Source organism: Perca flavescens, chromosome 11 (genome assembly GCF_004354835.1).
Source record: "Perca flavescens isolate YP-PL-M2 chromosome 11, PFLA_1.0, whole genome shotgun sequence".
In the NCBI taxonomy this organism is placed as follows: domain Eukaryota; kingdom Metazoa; phylum Chordata; class Actinopteri; order Perciformes; family Percidae; genus Perca; species Perca flavescens.
Window position 1 is genome coordinate 32,315,410 of NC_041341.1, and position 20,029 is coordinate 32,335,438.

The 20,029-nt window shown below is 41.6% G+C and overlaps 1 protein-coding gene across 10 annotated transcripts in view; it reads right to left on the reverse strand.

Annotated features, from left to right (window-relative positions):
• Positions 1–2,144: 2,144 nt before the first annotated feature.
• The window catches only part of tns1b (tensin 1b), a 217,505-nt gene continuing 199,620 nt past the window's right edge, over positions 2,145–20,029 (reverse strand). For 8 of the 10 annotated variants that reach the window (XM_028590951.1, XM_028590947.1, XM_028590952.1 and 5 more), the window contains 13 exons: positions 18,686–18,866; positions 17,459–18,119; positions 15,778–16,156; positions 15,605–15,691; positions 10,646–10,774; positions 10,348–10,440; positions 9,710–9,787; positions 9,063–9,131; positions 6,825–6,851; positions 6,220–6,388; positions 4,439–4,507; positions 4,133–4,162; positions 2,145–2,874 (listed from right to left, as the gene is read on the reverse strand). In XM_028590951.1, coding sequence (XP_028446752.1) covers positions 2,736–2,874; positions 4,133–4,162; positions 4,439–4,507; positions 6,220–6,388; positions 6,825–6,851; positions 9,063–9,131; positions 9,710–9,787; positions 10,348–10,440; positions 10,646–10,774; positions 15,605–15,691; positions 15,778–16,156; positions 17,459–18,119; positions 18,686–18,866 — 2,111 coding nt within the window. In that variant the 3' untranslated portion in view covers positions 2,145–2,735. The remainder of the gene's footprint in view (positions 2,875–4,132; positions 4,163–4,438; positions 4,508–6,219; positions 6,389–6,824; positions 6,852–9,062; positions 9,132–9,709; positions 9,788–10,347; positions 10,441–10,645; positions 10,775–15,604; positions 15,692–15,777; positions 16,157–17,458; positions 18,120–18,685; positions 18,867–20,029) is intronic. The other 2 variants (XM_028590956.1, XM_028590948.1) reach the window with 2 other exon arrangements.

Consider the following 20,029-nt stretch of genomic DNA (forward strand, 5'->3'; position numbering starts at 1 on the left):
CCTAGAGCATCAGGCATAAAGGAGGGAGTCATAATCTCGACTACTGTACTCAATCCTTTCATTTAACCTTTGTGTTGTCCTCGGGTCAGAAATGTGGGTTTCTTTCAACCAAATTGCCCCAAAAAATAACATGCACGCACGTTGTATGGATATACAACATTCTTTGCAGTTAAAATGGATGATTACCGGGCGCCCGGTTAGCTCAGCTGGTAGAGCAGGCGCCCATATATAGAGGTTCACTCCTCGACGCAGCGGGCCCGGGGTCGACTCTGACTTGCGGCCCTTTGCTGCATGTCATCCCCCCCCCATGTCTTCTGCTGTCCTGTCGAAATAAAATAATTAAATAAAATAATCTTAAAAAAAATAAGTGAATGATTACTTCAATTGAACTTTGGGTGTTGTAAAAAAAATATTTAAATGGTTTCAAAACAGTATCGTGACTAAACTTTAACATAAACCAGTCTGTGATTCACAGACAACGGGAAAAGCGCCAAAAAAAAAAAAGAGTTATTTTTCTATTTTTGAGCCGGAAGGACAACAAGATCATGGTCGACGGGAAGACAACACAAGGGCTAAAATGCCAAAAGAAAAACTAATTTGCTAAGAAAGATTAGCACACGAATCAACATCAAAATTCTGTTGTTCTTTTTCAGCGACCAGGATACTTTACTCCAACAAATACCCTTTAGACGGGCCACAGTCACAGCTAAAACACTGTTAGAATCAAAGTGGTTCCTTTTGTAATGCTCGGTCCACACCACATGAGGGCAGCAGCAGCTGACTGAGCTGACTGGTTTTCCATGAACAAGCTGCGGCGGGGCGGCCCAAATCGGCCTCCACACATGCAACGATGATGACGTCACCGTCCATACCTCCTCTGGTTTTTTTGACAAGCAGAAACACACCGATAATACTTCAACATTTTAAGTGCTAAACTTGGACAATGTGTTTTCTAGGCAGGTTTAAGTTAATGCAACAATTGTGTTGGCATCACTTTAGGATAACTCCAATTTGGACAGCCATCTTTCATACACAATATGTCCCGTCCCCCCCACACACACACCCCCATCTTTAAAAACAAACAAAGCCTCCCCAAGAAAACAAGAATGTTAACAAAAAGGCAGTAATGCTGTGAAAAATAAACATTCAAAAAAACAGTTTAAAATGCACACACTTTACATCTTATATATGTCAATGCACTTTAGCCAAAATAAAAAGCTATCTTTTCTTCTCACTTTTAGTAAATCTTGATGTATACTTTATAATACACAGATAACAGAGCAACAAAGCAAAAAAAAATAAATATCTTAAGTCACGGTTTGGAATTTTTTACTTTTTTTTTTTAAATATATATCTTTATATGTATATTTATATGTATATAGCTTACTTTTGGGTAGGGCGTGAGTGTTAACAGTTTTGGCCGGCTGACGCAAAGAGCTTATTTTTATTTTTTTCTATCGACGGAAACTTGAAGAGCAGAATAGCGGAACAAAACGTTTGTGTAACGGTGGTCCACCCAAAACAAACAGACGTCCTTCAGTAATGAGTGAAACAGTGCGGATGATGGCCGACAGGAAGCTAATCCTCTCCTTTGCTTGTCTGACCCAAAATATCTTTGTGTGGCTGCGATGATTCAGTGGGTTTCTCTCTGAAGCTTTTTTTTTATTTATTTTTTATGTTCACTCAGATATCGCAGACGCGCAAGAAAGTAGCTGATGTTGTCCGACTCTAGCTACGCTTCAGAGGAATAACATCTGTTGCGTCCTTAGCGACACCACTACATCGAACAGGAAGGACGTGCGGAAATTTTGGAGAACAACCATATTTCCTACTTTGGCTATTTGTATATTTAAGACAGCCTGGAAGAGTTCTTATGCTCTTCTTTTTCTTACAAAGCTCTGCATTACAAAATAAGTCAGGCACCAAATGTCATCTAGAACAGTCCTACTCCTAAAGCAATCTAGAATATTTACACAGACCTCACCAGCTGCGGAAAAATGTCCAAAAACATTGTTCGCAAGATGGCGACGGCGCAGAATTGACCTACAGTATCAGTACATACAGAAAGAAACAGTTCAGCATTGTTTTTTGATCAAGCAGCCATATTTTTGTTTTACAAAAGAATACTTCCGACGCTACTTTTCTTTTTTTTTTTTTTTTTTTTAAATCTTTGGTTGACCGGTCAAAAAGCCTGATAGATGTACAATCCACCTTTACATCACACAACTTGACTTCTTCTCTTAAAAAAATAAAAAATGAAACAATTGCTAAAAAAAAAATTAACATTTGCAGACACAATGTCATTCCCTCCTCCCGTTCACGTGTTAGTTGTTACCCTGCCGGGGAGATCCGAATGGCCTCCCGTCCCACTGTCACACACAGCCACGCCCCATCCTGCACTTCCTCTGGTCCATTCTGGAGTCCGTCCAAGAAGAAAAGCACATGCATGAAAGCTACGCACGCACGCACACACACACACACGCACACAAACACACACACACACACACACACACACACACACACACACACACACACACACTCCGTTTTGTTCTCTTGCACAAACACACAATCATACATAAATGTAAAAGAGCAGGAAAAATAAGGTGACGCGTAAAACCAAATGCTTAATTGTCCAAAACAGAAAGTGAGTCTCCGTGGTTAAAAGGAAAGAAAATAACCAAAGGCATTTATAAAAAAAAAAAAAAAAAAAGGCGCCAGGGTTTTGCAGACAGCTCTCATCGTTTCTGCGAGGTGATCATCTTGGAGACGAAGTTGACGATGGCGTTGGCGGGCTGCTCAGGGTCGATCTCGGCGAAGAGGTGGCTGACGTTGTCCGTTGTGCTTCCCTGCTTACGCGCCACAAACCCAAACAGCCTGCAAAGACAACGTTGGAGACGTATTAGGAAAGGCTGCCGTGCATAAGCACTGGGCTGTGTCTACAACGGAATCCATATCCATAGACAGCTGAATTTATATAGAAGAGATTTAGATTCTACTTAGCTTGTTTGCCATTAGCTTTTTTCCATTAAAGGTCCCATATCGTGCTCATTTTCAGGTTCATACTTGTATTTCAGGTTTCTACTAGAATATGTTTACATGCTTTAATGTTTAAAAAAAACACATTCTTTTTCTCATACCGTCCGTCTGCATAAAACTGTATTCACCCTCGGTCTGAAACGCTCTGTTTTAGCGTCTCTTTAAGCCCCGATGAAGCCCAGTCTGCTCTGATTGGTCAGCATTTCTGGGTCATCCACAGCTTTGCTCTCTAAGTCTCTGCATCGTCACTGCAGTCGGGGAATGACTGTAACGGCACTGTAGCAGCACTTTCTACCTATATATATATATATATATATATATATATATATATATATATATATATATATATATATATATATATATATATATATTAGTATAGTTGTGACATCACAACCGTATATTAGTCCTGACAGCTTGTTTAAAGGCATAGTTTCTGAATACAGGCTGTGTGCATTTCTCTGTGGATTGAGAGTTTTGATACTTTCACAGTATTTATAAAGCACCTGGACCTGCTTTATAATTAAAAATATGACGTGGAAATCTCACTTATTACAATATGAGAACTTAACTAAAATTATTACTATGAAATATTTATTAGATACATTTTTCATTTTGAAAATAAGACACCTAGTCTGACCAGGTCATACTTTTTTTTTTTTTTTTTTTTTTTTTAGATACTGGGGGATATTTAAAAAGAATGTCGCACATTACCAGCTAACTATTAACGAAGACTCCAGATCAGCACAGCTGCAGACAATGTGATTTGCAGACGTGTGCCGGGAAGTTTTGATGTCAGTTGGAAAAATCGAATGTGATTATATAAAACAGCCTACCTTATCATTACTGGCTACTTAAATAATATTGTGTGTGTCAGATGAAGTAGTTTACACTCAGACATTACAGATGCAGTTTCCTCTGCTGCAGCGGTCAGTTTGTGGTCATAAATTGCCCAAACAGGCAATTTCAATTTTAGCTGTACAAAACCGTGGTACGGTTCTCTAGTTAGTTAAATATGATTCACTGATGAATGCCCCTTCCCCTTTCTTGTGTAGAAACATCAGATCAATAGCACTGTAACCCACAGAAGTTAACTTACTTGGCTGTGCCTCCCTCAGGCTTGTTCCACCTGTAAAGATTTAAAGAAGTGTTAACATTTTAAGACAGCCGCGTACTGATGAATGGTGGACTTGCCGGTAAGTTTTGCATCAAATGAGTAAAAGGCAGTACTCACACAATCAATAATAGTGGAAATAATAATACAAACAGTGGACAAAGCTGTTAATAATTTGGACCTTCTGATTTTTAAATCATCTTGGAAGTCAACAATAATTTTGCATCTGAGCAGCCTAAAACAAACCACTATTGGAATTTTAAGAAATACTTTTCATGTCTAGGTACTCACTTTCTGTCCTGAGGATCAGTATCGCAGAACGTGACAGTGTTGGTCGGATAGTGGCGTCGGAAGAAAAGCCTGTAAAAGCAGGAAACATTACAGAGGAGATTAGAGAAACGCCAAAATCCAATAAAAAGAAACACTTTGTGAAAATGTCGACGATGAAGTATGCAAACATTAGTTTAATCTGGAGGTAGCGTACATCATCGTGCTGATAAACAGAGCATGACCGATGCCTGCTTTCCACCAGGGAATCGGTTAGCTGGTCAAGACAAACTATAATCTAACCTCAACTCAATGCAGATATTGGTGATTATCAAACTGCATTGACACCTGAATGTTTTTTTCTCTCCATGTTGTTGTCTCTGTTGTTCCTCGATCACAGTTTAGACACTCGCCTCACTCATTAAATATGTATGTTACTGCGTGATGTAGCAGCGCCACTTTTTAACAACTTTTTATTTAAAAAAATAAACATTGCTATCTGGTGGACATACTTTCTAATGGTGAATTGGTTTCAAAATGACCCAAAACATATATTTGGCATTTATTGTACTACAGTTTTAAATGTATGTGGATACCTGTAATATATCGAAGCCAAGCTTAAATTGGCCAATAACATTGGCCGTGCCGATGTGTTGGCTGGGTTTTTAATGGTACAGTATGGTTTGGTTAAAGGTTGTATTCACCCTGGCGCCCTACACAAAACTGAGTTCTTGATTGAAATACTGTAGTAAATAAATAAGACCGTGATCCTTTAATCCTGTGTTTGCAGTATTGCCTCTGACTGTGTGCAGTGGCTCATGTCGACACCTGCCTTTCAAAATACCATCTCATACGTACCTCTCTTACGTGTTCAGACATCAAACTCTGTCTGCAGCAAAGTCTCCTTATTAGAGCTGGGGTTAAAACAATGATGTTCCCATTTAAAACGATTTTCATTTTAATGATCCAAAATCCATTCATATAATCCAAGAATCGATCTGTCATCTGTATCGATCTGTATCCTATGAAACTAGAAGACCTAAGGAATCCATTGATACATTTTGTGCTACCTTGTGCGGAAGGGGGTTAAATAACCCACCAAAGATACATTTTGGTGAGGGAAAAACTGGCATGGCCTTTTTCAAATGGTTCCCTGTGTCACCTCAAGATATCTGAATGAAATGCCACTCAATACTCACTTAGTCTGTAGATCTGCACTTTACTGTGTATTCATGTTAAGTAAAAAGTACATTAAAGCTGCCGTAGGTAAAATTGGGAAGAGCCAGGACTTAGCCAAAATATGTGAACATCGACATCTTCTCAGTCCCTCCCCCCTTTCCGCTAAAGCCCAAAACAGTCTCCTAAGCCCCTCCCCCCACAAGGGAATACGAATGTGTGCAGTGATTGATACACAGACACCCCTCCTGGCCCTGATTGGTGCATCTGAACAGGGAGTGGTGGATTTTTGCAAATCGCACTACAGGCTGTAGGTGGTGCCAGAGGGGCCAGCATTTTTTTTTAAATGACCTGCTTCATGTAGTTCTACTGGAACATAGTGTCAGTTTCAGCAAATATGACAGATAGTTAGTTGTATAAGTCTTACCTACTGCACCTTTAATGTAGCTTTGGGGTCAGTTCTTAAATAGAATCAATTTGGGATTGTGTGAATCTGAACAGAATCCATTCGGAAAAGAATTGACGATGCCCAGGCCACCTCCTTATTTGATGCAATGTCTATCTTCGGAGGCATCTTTCACACGTTTCAGGCCGTGGTTAAACACAGGACAAGTGGGATCCAGACTTACTTCCTCTGGTTGTCGGTCAGCGTGATGCCTTGTGAAGACACCTTGAAGTGCACAATGGTGGCAGTAGCTGGAGAAGAGGCAGCCAGTGTCTCAGATATTGCCTTGGCAACAGCCTGAGGGCCTGTCAGCGATTCCATCTCCACTGAGTTGATGTAGAGCACGTTGCATGCTGGGAAGAGAGCAGATGGCCCGGTCAGATGATAAAAAAAGAGATGTCAAGATTGCAACAGGTGGACAAAACCATCCAAATTGTATTTATTCCAAAATGAATCCTGTTAAAAATGTTATCAATGCCTGTTTTGACCGATTCATGCAAAAAAAAAAAAAATTGATTTCCTCTCATTGGAGAACATGCTGTCTGGAACAAAGCTGGGGTCAACAATTCCATCTAAATCATTCCACATAAAGACATTCTGCCTGTTACAGTACGGACAAGAAGCTGGACGCTAATGTTAACAGACAAATTGTAAATACATGTCAGGGACTTCTGTTAAACAGGGCCATACATCTTTTATCTGCTTTTGTGCAGGTTAAACATCCACGGACAAACACATAAGATGCACATTCCACATGTAGGTTTCCATATAAAAGTGCACAGGGTTTACCATGGGAATCAGCAGGGGCCCTCTGCACTGGGATAACAAGGATGTCATGTTGTCAGAACAAGTGAATAGGATGATTCAGGACACATTTATTAACGTGGCCGTTGATGTCCTAGAACTTCAAAGCTTTGATGGCTGTATTTCAGTCTTAAAAAACTGAGACCGTCCGGTTCTTACTCCCAACTTGTCAAAAAAGGCAGCTTGGTCAGTGGCCCTCTGCCTCTCATGCCAACACACAAGGCGGGCTTCGACTGCAACACTGTGAGATGGTGTAGTGGTTTGGTGGATGGGTGGGTCAAAACCAGGGCTTAATGCATAGACCAGGGGTCTTCAATGTTTTGTAGGCCAAGGACCCCTGAGCTAAAGTTGCAGGTTAAACTGGGCCGGATGGATGAAAATGAATGGATTCTGTGGCCGGGTTGGATCAGTGGGTAGAGCGGGTGCACATATACTGAGAGGTTTATACCTCGACGCAGAGGTCCAGGGTTCGAATCTGACCTGTGACAATTTCCTGCATGTCTTCCTCCTCTCTCTCCCCTTTCTCACCTAGCTGTCCTATCAAATTAAAGGTGGAAAAGCCCCTCCCAAAAAAGAAGAAAATTAATGGATTCTTAACTGTATGACTACCATAGTGGCTACTTTACCTATTGTAAGCTTATCTTCAATTCTTTTTTTATATTTGCTATAATTATAATTACATTATTGTATATTTTCAGACATTTTTACATTAAAAAAGCTTTTTTTTTAACATCCTTTGGCAGCCCACCTGCATTAACTCTGAGGAGCCCCTAGGGGTCAGGGACCCCCTGTTGAATATCTCCGGCATAGACTGTATAAGTGGAGCCAAAACATCTGGATGGCCCATGGTGGCTGGCTGCAGTACAGGTCATAAATCCCACCCACTCCATGTACCAAAATATAAAGTACACGTCAAATACATTTTTCCCAAAGATGGTTTCTGTCATTTTAGATCGTTCTTACCATGTTGATGTTTCTTCAAGTGTTCATTTTTCTGATAAGTTTGTTTTTTATTAGTTATTTAATAATATAAAAATGGGGTGAAAGGTCACGTCCAAAATTACAAGATGGCAGTGCCCGTATTCGGGATATTTGGCTTCACTTTTGTACAGTGGGAAGAGTGGAGACGCGTCGTTAGTCTTTATATACAGTCTGTGGTCGAAACAAACGTGTCCCGCGTGAAACCACAAGAAAGTGTTGACTTATTTTACCTTCCGTACATAAGTTAACTAACTTATGTAACGCACTTAACTGTAGTCACGTCCACAAGTTATGTAACAAACATGCTTATTTAAAAGTGGCTACGAGGAACTTTCAGTTTGTGTTGATTCTAGCGGCCCCTTTGGACAAAAGCGCTAGTGTTTTTACCACAACTGCTGTCGTAATGCTATTTTCTAACGTGTGCCGCGTGCGTTTTAGAAGCCATGGAGAGAGAGAGACGGCAGGATGGATCGCAATGAGGTAATGTATTTATTGAAAAATTGTACCCTTGCAAAGGCATTACTAAAAACTATATTAAACTAGCGTTCTCTTCACTGTTAGTCTCGTTTGCTGTTACAGGTCATTTACGATCATCAGATGGAACATTACACAGTTCCAGAAACATTGAAAACTTCTTCATAGTTACTTTAACCCAAACCAGGATCTTTTCCTAAACCTAACCAAGTAGTTGTGTTGCCTGAACCTGACCATACCCTGTGTGTTGCACTGACTGCTTCAAGAAAGCATTCCTACCACAGGCGATAAAACTTGTTAACACTTCATCACTGAGTGTTAGATAGACTCATATACATCACAATACTGCACTAAGTGCAACTTTCACAAACATAGGTTTTACTGACATCTTTATAAATACTATTTAAGTAGTTGTACATTTTTTTATTCCCAACTTGTATAAACGTGCATTCTTTCCTTTGTTTTTTTTTTTTAATCTTTAGTTGAAAATGTGTTCTTGTATTCCATCCTATTTATTATTCATTATTTCTTGTATATTCTGTTTGTGTGCTGTGTGTCTTATATTTTGCGGCTGTAGCACGGAAATTTCCCATTTTGGGATCAATAAAAGTCCATCTAATCATGTTGGAGAATATGAGCGTTAAAAAACGTGGCGCCAAGGGGTCCTGACGAAGCGTCCATATGACGAGTTAGGAGTGAGAATGTGTTGGACCCTCACAGCACTGCTTTTAACAAAAAGAATGAATGAAAAGTCAGTTTATGTGTTACCTGCTCCTTGTTTCAGCCTTTCAGCCAGTGGATTTGGTGCGGCCACTTCTGGCACTTCCTCGATGAGATCTACATTAAACACCAGAGAGGGGAAGTTACCAGTTGTGGCATACATTTTTTATTTAGTTGCATCGATGGCTCCATCATCATTTCCTGCACTAAACATTAGAATATGACTATTACTTTGTTAATTATAGGTTCCAGTCTCACCACTACTACCACTATTATGGGGCGCACAGAAGTCCAGTGGGACTGTGTCAGGAAGTAGGCTGTTTTATTCACTTTAAACATTGGATGAAGACTGGCTAGTTAGTTAGCTTGCTTGCTAGGAGGCTCAGTTCTCAGTTCAGCATCATCTGTCTTGGAGAAAAGAATCATCCGATGTTTAAAGTGAATATAATAGCCTTGCCAGCCTACTTTTACTGGAGTTCCACAACTACACATATCTTTTTCTGGCTGTATTACATGGGCCCCTTCAATAATTGCTCTTAAGAAAGTTACAGTACAGTTCAAAGAGATTAGAGCTCTTAGAGCTTTTAACTGTAGAAAGCCTGTGAACATAATGTGATCAAAACTGTACTCAGAAACAACAAACAATCGCTTAAAAATGCATGTACGTTGCTGAACACACATCTGGATCCACAGACCTGTGGTAGGGATGAGTAGTTTGCAGGGTAGGGCCAGTGGTGTGATAGCATGTTGGTAGACCAGGGCAGACAGACAGCCTGTCAAACAGACACACCAAACAGTCAGAAGCGCTTACATATATACAACTTGTTTCCACATTACTCCCCGAGACCTGTAATCAGACTTTCATAGTACAATTGACGCATTTCCCCTTTAATAACTTCATTGTGACTAACAAAAACTGACACCCTTCTGGTTCCACTCCTGTCAGCAGGAACATCACTTCCCATAATTCCTCTTTTTAGGTCGGATGGATTTGGTTAAATGTGGCTTGTTAGATTTGCAACACATTTGCATGGAAAAACAAACTACTGTCAATGTAGAAAAAAAACATCTTGGATATGGGAGCCATCTCTCTCAGTACCTACGCACGCACGCACACACACACACACACACACACACACACACACACACACACACACACACACACACACACACACACACACACACACACACACACACACACACAGCTGTGACAGACACAGAAAGAGACACTAGTGTTTTGACTTTTCTTCCAAACACCTTTCACTAAGTTGCCAGTGCACATGTGAGTGTGTATTCCAGGGCGGAGAGAGGGCAGCAGAATGCTTCCACTAACCAAAGTAAGGCTCGTTGGGACAGCCCTTCAGTTTCACTCCTTTGGGGCTGCTCTCAATCAGGAAGTGCCTCACCAGCTCGTTGGTGATGTCACCTGCAACAAAAGAGAGGGAGTCTAGGTAACACACAGCTGATGAACATGGAGACATCACCTCACAGCTCTGGTATTAAGATATTACTTCTGTCTCCACCCTGACCGAAGAACACCACAGGGAGGAAGAAAAGCTACACAAAGCACTGGAGAAAATACATGGTGCATTATTGACTCGTTGATGTGAAGCAGCATCCTGCCCCCCTACCTTTCTTGCTCTGATGCACTGAGGGTGGAGGAGAGGCCACCTTCATAGCCAGGCCGTAAGCCCCCTTGAACGAGTGACTGTCCCGGATAACAAAGGCTCCGGGCTCCCTCTCTCTCAGCAGGCCGATGGCTGTAACACAGTGGACATTCAGTTTTTTCACTATCAACTCTCTTTAAGCCATGCAAGTGGTGAGTTTCCAGTGGTGGAACGTAACTAATTTACTCATTTACTTACTTTAAAGACTGTATTTAAGAACAAATGTTGAGGTACTCGTACTTTACTTTAGTCTTTTCATGCCACTTTCTACATGTCAGAGAGAAATATTGTGTTTTTTACTCCACTACATTAATCTGACAGCTTTAGTTACTAGTTACTTTACAACTTCAGATTTCTGCACACAAAACACATACAATGTTTTATTATAAATGAAACTACCCAACAATGTAACGGCCTACAGGTCCAGCTGAAATGATTGGACCATTAAACACTTAATAGATTGACAGAACAGTTTGCATCGTTTCCAGTTTCTACAATGTGACGATGTTTCTGCATTGGGTACTTTTACTTTTATACTTTAAGTACATTTTCCTGATGGTACTTACATACTTATACTAGTGCAAATGTCAAACGATTCAAATATTTAATCGCAATTAATCACATTAATGTCACAGTTAACTCGCAATTAATCACACACTTTTATATATTCTAAATGTGCCTCAATTTCTTTTTGTCCCATTATTTTTTTTCTCATTTTATTGCTCTTATCAACGTGGAAAAGTGGATCGGCTTGCTTTGTGCAAATGTTTTTTTTTTTTTTACTGAAAACAACATAGCATATACTGTAGTGTTCAATTTCACACTAACATTCTCACTTGGACCCATTTAGCTATGGCTGCAGTAAGTTTGTTCTTAGTTGTGGTATCCATGTGCTTCTGTCTGAAGTCATCCATTGTCTCCTGGCTTTGACAAAGGGGGGGTGGGGGGGGGCGGAGAATTGGCATCAGCTGTGTGCTTGGCCATCAAGTGGTATTTCAGACTGGACGTGCTGCGATTATAGCACAGTTCACAACAACAAAACACACAGATCACTTTGCTCTTGTCAATGGAACCATTTGGCAACTTTTTAAAAGTAAACTTTCCATTTAGAATCTTATTGGCATCCATTTCGGCGTCTCGCGCTTGCCATCCACTCAAAATGTACCGTTAGCCTGCTACTCTTTGGCCGGCTCGCAAGCCCAAACAAGTGTGTGCGGCGTGCCTGTTGTTGTGTTTCCGGTCTAGCTAGATCCGGTGTGGTGTTGTAGTTTTTCTAACGTTACTAGTTGTTGCAACAACATGTGAAAAAACTACAAAGTTTGCTAGACCAAAAAGAAATTTAATCTCCAAATAAAAAATGTACGCCGTTAAAATGGGTTTGCCTTAACACCGCTAATAACGCGTTTAACTGACAGCACTAACTTTTACTATTACTTTAAGTTACATTTTCAATGCAGGATTTTTACTTAGTATTTTCACAGTGTGGTGTTAGTACTTTTACTTAAAGGTCCAATATGTAATATTTGTACTGTAATAAATCCAAAAATGACACCAATGCCTCATCAGATATTAAGGAAACATGTTAAACTGAAATACTATCTTTTCTGACAACAATGCTAATTTCAATATTTTTCTTTTTGAAATTTACATTCCGTGACGGAATTTATGTTTATGTTTTGATCTGTGTGTTGTTATCAACGGCCCAGTTTGACAGCCAGGCCGGGTTGCCAGATATACCTGTAAAAACGTAAACCCAGCGCGCTACAGCTGTAACGGTAGTACAGCCATGAAAGCAGCAAACAAACCAACAGGATCAATGGAGATAGATTCTACATGACATAAAAAAAGAAAACAGCATGTTTCTAACAGTTGCGTGACCAGAGACGTAACAACCCCCTGGTAAATATTGGAGATGTGTTTGAAAGATGGAGACAGCTTAGAGCCCAAAAGGACGCAGAGTTGGCTTATTTTCTCCTGAACAGGTAAGCATTAGCTTCAGGCTCATTTATCACGGCTACTAGGGACGGGCATTTTTTGTCATTTCACCATGTGTGTACTCACATTGAATTATATAGCTAGAGTAACCGAGTTGGTTACTCGCAAAAACAATTGAGACATAGCCAGTAAAGTGATCCCGACTGGTCCTGGCTAACGCCGCCATGCTAACCCTGCTAACTGTTAACGTTACCGGGAGGACCAGGCATGCAGCCCATGGCTGTTTACAGTGTGTAGCCTCTTCAGCGGCTGGAGCCGACAACGGTGAGTTATTTTAAGCCACGAGAGGGGGGCTGTAAATCGGAAAGAGAGGACTATGAGTTTGCAGTGTGTTCAGCGATTGTTGCCGTAATTTCTAAGCCAATGAAGTGTGTTCCGTCGGCAAGGTAGTGGTATTTTTAGCGTTTCGTATTGTAATTCTAAGCCGAGGAAGTGTGCCTGACTGGCGTGTGGAGAGAACAGTGAGGTTGTTGTGTTTTTAGCGGTTCATACTGTAATTTTAAGCCAAAAAAGTGTGTCTGTTAGTTGGTTACAGAGCGCCGCGTGAGCACGGGCTTTTATGACTGTCAATATAGCCAGCATCTAACGTTAGCTACTCGGCTGTGCTGTGGAGTAATGTCTGGCTATGTGAGACTAGCATCTACCGTTAGCTACTCGGCTGTGCTGTGGAGTAATGTCTGGCTATGTGAGACTAGCATCTAACGTTAGCTACTCCGCTGTGCTGTGGAGTAATGTCTGGCTATGTGAGACTAGCATCTAACGTTAGCTACTCCGCTGTGCTGTGGAAAAGCGTCCAGCTACATTGTTGTGAATGCTGCGGTCTCAGCCTGGCAACCCCCGTGAACTTCGAGTCTGGGCAGGAGGGGGCGGGGGAGACGACTCTCCAGTATTTTGAATTGGTAGTGCAGTAACTATTTTAACCGCTAGCTGCCAGTATTACACACAATATTACATATTGCACCTTTAAGTAAAGGATCTGAATATTTAATTCCACCGCTGCTGGTTTCAGGATCAAATTGGATAACATAGTTTGGAGTTTAGAGAAAGTCGGCTCATTAAAGGATCATGGTGAACAAACGAAGAAGGCAACCAAACGTTAAACGAACAACCAAGAGCAAAGGAGCAAGTCAAGTCCTGGCCCTTTGTTTTCCAACGTTGCTGTCAGTCTGTATTTCATTAAAAACTACAGCTTTTAACAAGACACTTTGTTTTAGACACGCTATTGTTCAAGGAGAACAGCTTTGGATCAATTACTTCAGTATTTAGTTCAATGCCTCCGCCTGTCCACATGTGACAGTTTAAGGAAGGGAGATGGATGAGATGAGCAACACATGCAGATGTTACCTAATTCTCTACATATGCTGTGGCTTTTCTTCTGGGAGTGCATGGCACTAAGTATAAACTCTCTCTCTCTGTGTGTGTGTGTGTGTGTGTGTGTGTGTGTGTGTGTGTGTGTGTCATTGCAGTTGACCATGTGCTTGTATTTACCGTGCTATAATCCAATACTGGCCATGAGCAAATGCAGATGGGGAAGCCAATAGCCACTGACCTCACAACTAAACACACACGTACAGTACAGAGATGTGCAGGTGTGTATTTCATTTTTTTTTTAATCTTCATGCATATTCATTATTGCGTATGTGTGTACACATACACATACATCACTTATGGAAAGTGATTATGTTCGGGCTTGACTGCGTGAAAGTTAACACCGTGACTTTAAATTTAACAAAAGCATTAAAGTTCAATCATTTTAAACCGCATTTCAAATGCTTCACAGGACTACTCCAGCAGAAACAATGGTGACCTATTTCCACATTGAAAAAACAGGGGTGTCAAACATATGGCCCAAGGGCCAGAATCGGCCCGCCAAAGGGTCCAATCTGACCCACTGGACGACTTTGCAAGTGGGAAAATTGAAATCAATTGAAAGTTTTCAATATTCCCATTTGTCCACCGACGCTTGCGCTGTCCCAAAAAGAGAAGCAGGTTACGCTATTATAGATCCCACATGCTTACTGTACATGCATGCTACACACTGTAAAGCAGATAGGCTACTGTTAATGCCGGAGCCGTCGGTGGAAACTAGACACAGTGTTGTGTTTTCCCCTTAAAAGTTGACCAGTTCCTATTTTTTACACAGAGGTAGCCTACATTGGAACCCAGTGTTCTTGGTGTATTCACAGCATCTTTCAGTGCTCAGGGAATACAATGTCCTGCGCCACTATCAGACTCACTTTCTTTCCAAGTTGAAAACTGAGACATATTGTTAAAATTGTATTTATTTTTCTTAAGATATCTCAGGCTGTTCATCATCTGTTTTGTAAATAGATTGTTCATTATGTACTTTTCCCCCCTTTACACTAACAGAAAGGGACAAATTTAGGGTTGTTATTAATTGGTTATGATGCAATGGTTTTACTGGTCTGGCCCACTGGAGATCTAATTGGGCCGTAGGTGGCCCATCAACTCAAATAAGTTTGACACCCCTGACGTAGAACATCCAACCAACATTTTGAACTGTTTCTGCAGCATAATCCACTTCTCCACTGTCCATTACTGTGCTTTGCATGTGGCAAACTATCATATGTTTACCAAAATATTGCTAAATACACATCTTCCTTTTAGACTACTTGTTAGCAAGGTTAACTGTTTACCTCTCACTGGCAAACATACTGTAGTTGCATGCTGCAAAGCTTTCAGCTCCACCTTAACAGCGTAAAGAGGCTGAGTCTTTGATATTCAAAACATAGGTTTCAGGTTGAATATTCCTTAATATAATTGTCTAAACATTTTGGCACACTGGCACACCCTGAACCGCCGATTCCCCAGCAGGCAGCTGGCACCACAAAGTAGAAATGAAAGGGCAAGAAATGTCACAATAAGTGTCTAAAGATCATTTAAGAGACAAGTCTTTCGGCATCTTACCTTGCTCCCTGGAAATGTCTGGCTTGTACCAGAACTTGGACGTGTCTTGGACAAACTTGACATTCAGCCTGCTCTCAGGACTTCCGTCTGCAACAAAAAACAAAAGAATGTCACAGAAAGGGAGAGAAACAGAGAGGGACTCCTTTTCATGTCACTCCATATGATGGCCTTACCGGGCATATTGAACCTTGAGAAGTCAGAGAGGGTGTGGAAGTAGCTGGGTGTGCTTGCTCCACTCATCGGGGACATTATCTTCCCGTTCAGTGTGCCATAGGACAGTGCTCCGTTTGGTCTATCGCCGCTCGACATGCGCCTCTTCTCTGGAAGCTGGGGCTGGAAACCGGGGGCGGGGCTGCCCTGTCGGAAGCCTACACCCATCCCCGTCAACCCCCCGTCCTGGTAGCCTGCAGGCGAGATGGGGAAGGAGGGAGTGGGTGGTCCCTGGTAGCCTGAGGAGCTGCTCTGTCGCGATAGGTTCCCGTGTCTCTCATCTGGGGTGTTGTAACCGCTGTGCATGGGGTGGCGGTCCAGACTGGGGCTTCTCTGGGACACCTGTGATACAGAGGTGGAAAGAAACAAATCACGTTACTGTAACTGTAATAGGGCTGGCACGATATGCTGTTGTCCCGATTCGATTCTTTCACAATACATAGGTTCCAATTTGATCTGTATTGTGATTTTTAATTTACTGCGATTCTAGACGTATTGCAGTTCGATAGCATCGAGGATTGGAATTTTCTTTTTCTTCTTTAACAAAAACAGAAGTTGAATAATGCACTTCTAGAGACAATACAGTATATCATGAGACGTTTCTAAAAACTTGATGACAAACATGATGTAGTCGCCGTCAGCTGTACCGTATGAACAGAAAATATTTAGGTGAATCATTGGTTAAAAAAAAAATTGATTCTGGGAAGAAAAACAAATCGATTTTAAAAATCTTTGCAAATAAAATCACGATACATACAATTTTCTGTACTTCTACTTTTTAAAGTAGTTTTTAAAATCTGTACTTTAACATTTTCTCAAGTACGTTTTGTTTAAAGTATTGTACTTCGCTTCATTTTAAATCACATCCATTACTAAGTAAAAAAAAAGTAAAACAAAAAAATGCAAGGTAAAAAATGGGAGCCCCAGAAACTACTGCAGGGAATGATGAGTCGTTTGTGTTCTCTAATCCTAAAATCACAAGAAGGATGGAGACGGACAAGTCCGACACTATTGGTACCGACCAAGCTAAAAGCCAAACCTGGTTAAATTCTGCTGAAGTTGAACTCAAAGGAAAAATGACACATCATACCTCCCTAAATGTTTTAAATGTCTTTTGTCGACGTGTTCCTTTACTGTTAAAAAGATAACGAAGTAACTTTTACTTTTTAATGAGCTACTTTTTACTTTTACTTGAGGTTTTTATACATTTTATGCAATTTTACTTGTACTTAAGTGAGAGTTTATCAAAGTAATAGTACTTCTACTTTACAGGGTTTCCCACAGAAAAGTTGTTTAGGCTGGTGGCAGCTTTGATGTAGAGCCCAATAGTTTCTGTGATAACAGAATCATGGACGGAATTACGAAATTGAGAATTGAAGCTGTAAGACAGATTTCATAGGGCTCTACAAGTCAGTGCTAAAAGCTAACTGGAGATTTGAAAATATGACTACGTCTAAGTTTCCAACTGAGCCGCTCCACTAACTGTAGTTTTTAAAAAATGTCTTAAAAATACATAAAAACACAAAAAAGTCATTCTCAGTGGTTTAGGCCTGGTGGGGGGCAACTTAGGCCCGGTGGGCCACCAGGCCTGCAATACACTGGGGTAAACTCTGGTAGAATATTTTGTACTCTTTCCACCCCTACCTGCGATACAGATGTGTGACGGCCCAGAACCGGACTTCCTTGGTGCGTGATAGATGGCTGTCGGCTGAGCACGGGGCTGCTCTGCATGGGCTGGCCCAGGGACGGCTGTCTGCTGAGAACCGGGCTCCGCTGACAAGCCTGTCCCAAAGAGGCCTGTCTGCTGAGGACCGGGCTGCTCTGAGCGCCCTGAGATAGGCGGCGACCAAGGATGGGACTGCCACTGAGACCCACCATACCCACATCAAAGCCGTTAGCCGGCGCCGTGTGATGGCCCACGATGGAACCATCCTGACCGGCACACGGGCGCTGCTGGAGGGCAGGGTTGTAGGGGGATCCGAGCATGTTGGTCCGGTGCTGTTCATGGGGACTTCCGCGGCTGAGCGTTGTCTGGGAGGGTTCGGATGTGGGCGGGCTGGGATCTGAGGCCACAGAGCCCCCCAGCAAGGTGTTGGGGCCAAGGTAGGATAGTGTAGGGGTAGTAGTGCCAAGGTAGGAAGAGGTGGGAGAGCTGGAATCCAGGTAGGAAGAGGTGGGGGTATTCAGGGCTTGGTATGAGGGGGTGCGAGTGGGGTAGGCACTCTCTGTAGCCTGGGAGCGGAAGCCTGAATCAGACGCGGGTTGGGACGGAGTGCTAACAATGCTCTCTGCTACGGGGCGATCACTGGAAGAGAATTGGAAACGTTTATGAAGTTTTTTACACACATAAAACTGTTTATTTGGATGCTAGACTTTGCAGATTAAAAAGCATTAAACTTAGTTTATTTTTACCTACAGTATGGACATAAACAATCTGAATATCTGAGTAGAAAGTGAAAATAGTAATTACAAAAATGAGAAATTGACAGGGTAGGCCCTATGTCCTTGCAAAGAAGGAGCCACCCATGGCTCCAAACCACAAGTCTTTATTTTCAAACGCATCACTGGAGCTTCTGCGCACAAATGTGGCTGGACTACACCATTTTTTAACCTTTATTTATTCAGGGAAGGTTCACTGAGAGGCAGCCTCTCTTTTGCATTTAGTAAACACAGCCATGCTGAGAAATACAGAGAGAGTTTTGTGGAGCTGAAAGGCTTAATTATCTTTGGATTGTCTCGTTTGGCAATGGCTCTAATGTAACATTCATTAATATAAAATAGTCATGCACTATAGCGTTAACAAATTGACTAATTTTCCAGTTAAAGATCTGGCTTAGACCAAAGTAAAAGAGCATTGTTTATGTGTCTCACCCCTGTGAGATCTGGATAGGGCTGCTGCTGGACAAAGGTGGGTTCAGCGTGTGGGAGGAGGGACTTAGACTTCTCTGCTGGCCTGTAGTCTCTCCCGGTGGGCTAAGGCTCCGAGTCGACGTGGGCTGCTCTCCGCCTGCCGATGCCGACATCGCCACAGACTCTACATAGCTTCTTGGTGCTGTATGAGAGAGAGAAATAAAGGTTCTCTGTGAGCCACACATTTTTGTTTCTGCTTTCCTGTCTGTATTTGTTATTCCCTTTAGCTTTGTAGCATGGTAGTTGTGTGATAGAGATAGTATGCCCCCCACCTCCCCTCCCCCCCAAAAAAAAGAAAACTGTGAAAACAGAGTGGCACGAGATGGGATAGGCCTGAAATAGTGTATACTGCCATGAGAGTGGTTTGGCTTTTCCAGACAAGAAATGAAAACAGAAATGGTTTGGCCACACATGATATGTAAGTGGACTACAACCGAGCCATAGGTAGAGACAAATGGAGTTGAGGAGATTAAAACGTTGAATGTCGATGATGATCTGTGGCGTTACAGCAGCAATCTTACCTTCCTCACCCTCACTGCTCTCATCATCTGTGGAGCATCATTGGAGATAATCCAGAGAAACAGAATCATGTAAAGGAACAGAGGTACAGCAAGGGAGCTTTTTTTTTCTGTGCCACACTCATTCAATTTGGTGTGTGTGTGTGTGTGTGTGTATAGAGAACCGAAGTCACGCCCCTTCCGGTGGACCTCTCGGACCTTAATTCGGGAAAAATATGAACGGTAGTGAACGGGGAGAGGCAAATTATTTTTTGATCCCGTTTGAATTGAGCCATGGATTACACGTATGATGTTCGTCAATTTAAAAGATAATTTTTCAACCGAAGAAAGTCTCACTTATCCGTAGGTTTGTCATATGACCACTTAGTTTTGTGTGAAACCGCTCCGTGAACTACATCTCCCAACTTCATCCTAGCTTGATGCTCAACTTGCTCGCTAGCTAGCTAGCTTAGGTCTGTTCCACAACACATGTAATGTTATCTCACCTGAGGTGTTTTATCCAGTGAAGTGTTTTCAGCAGAGAAGCAAAAGAACAGGTGAGATCATCTGCTCATTAGAGTAACGTTACATCCCCGGTACGATACACACAGACATCGTAGCTTCAGGGAGACGTCATCCATGAGACATTGAAGTGTGTAGTCTTTCTAATTACGTATTTTCACAGTCTTACACTTCAACAGTTTAACAATAAACTGAAACTTTCTTCGGTTGAAAAATCATCTTTTAAATTGACAAACATCATATTTGTAATCCATGGCTCAATTCAAACGGGATCAAAAAATTAATT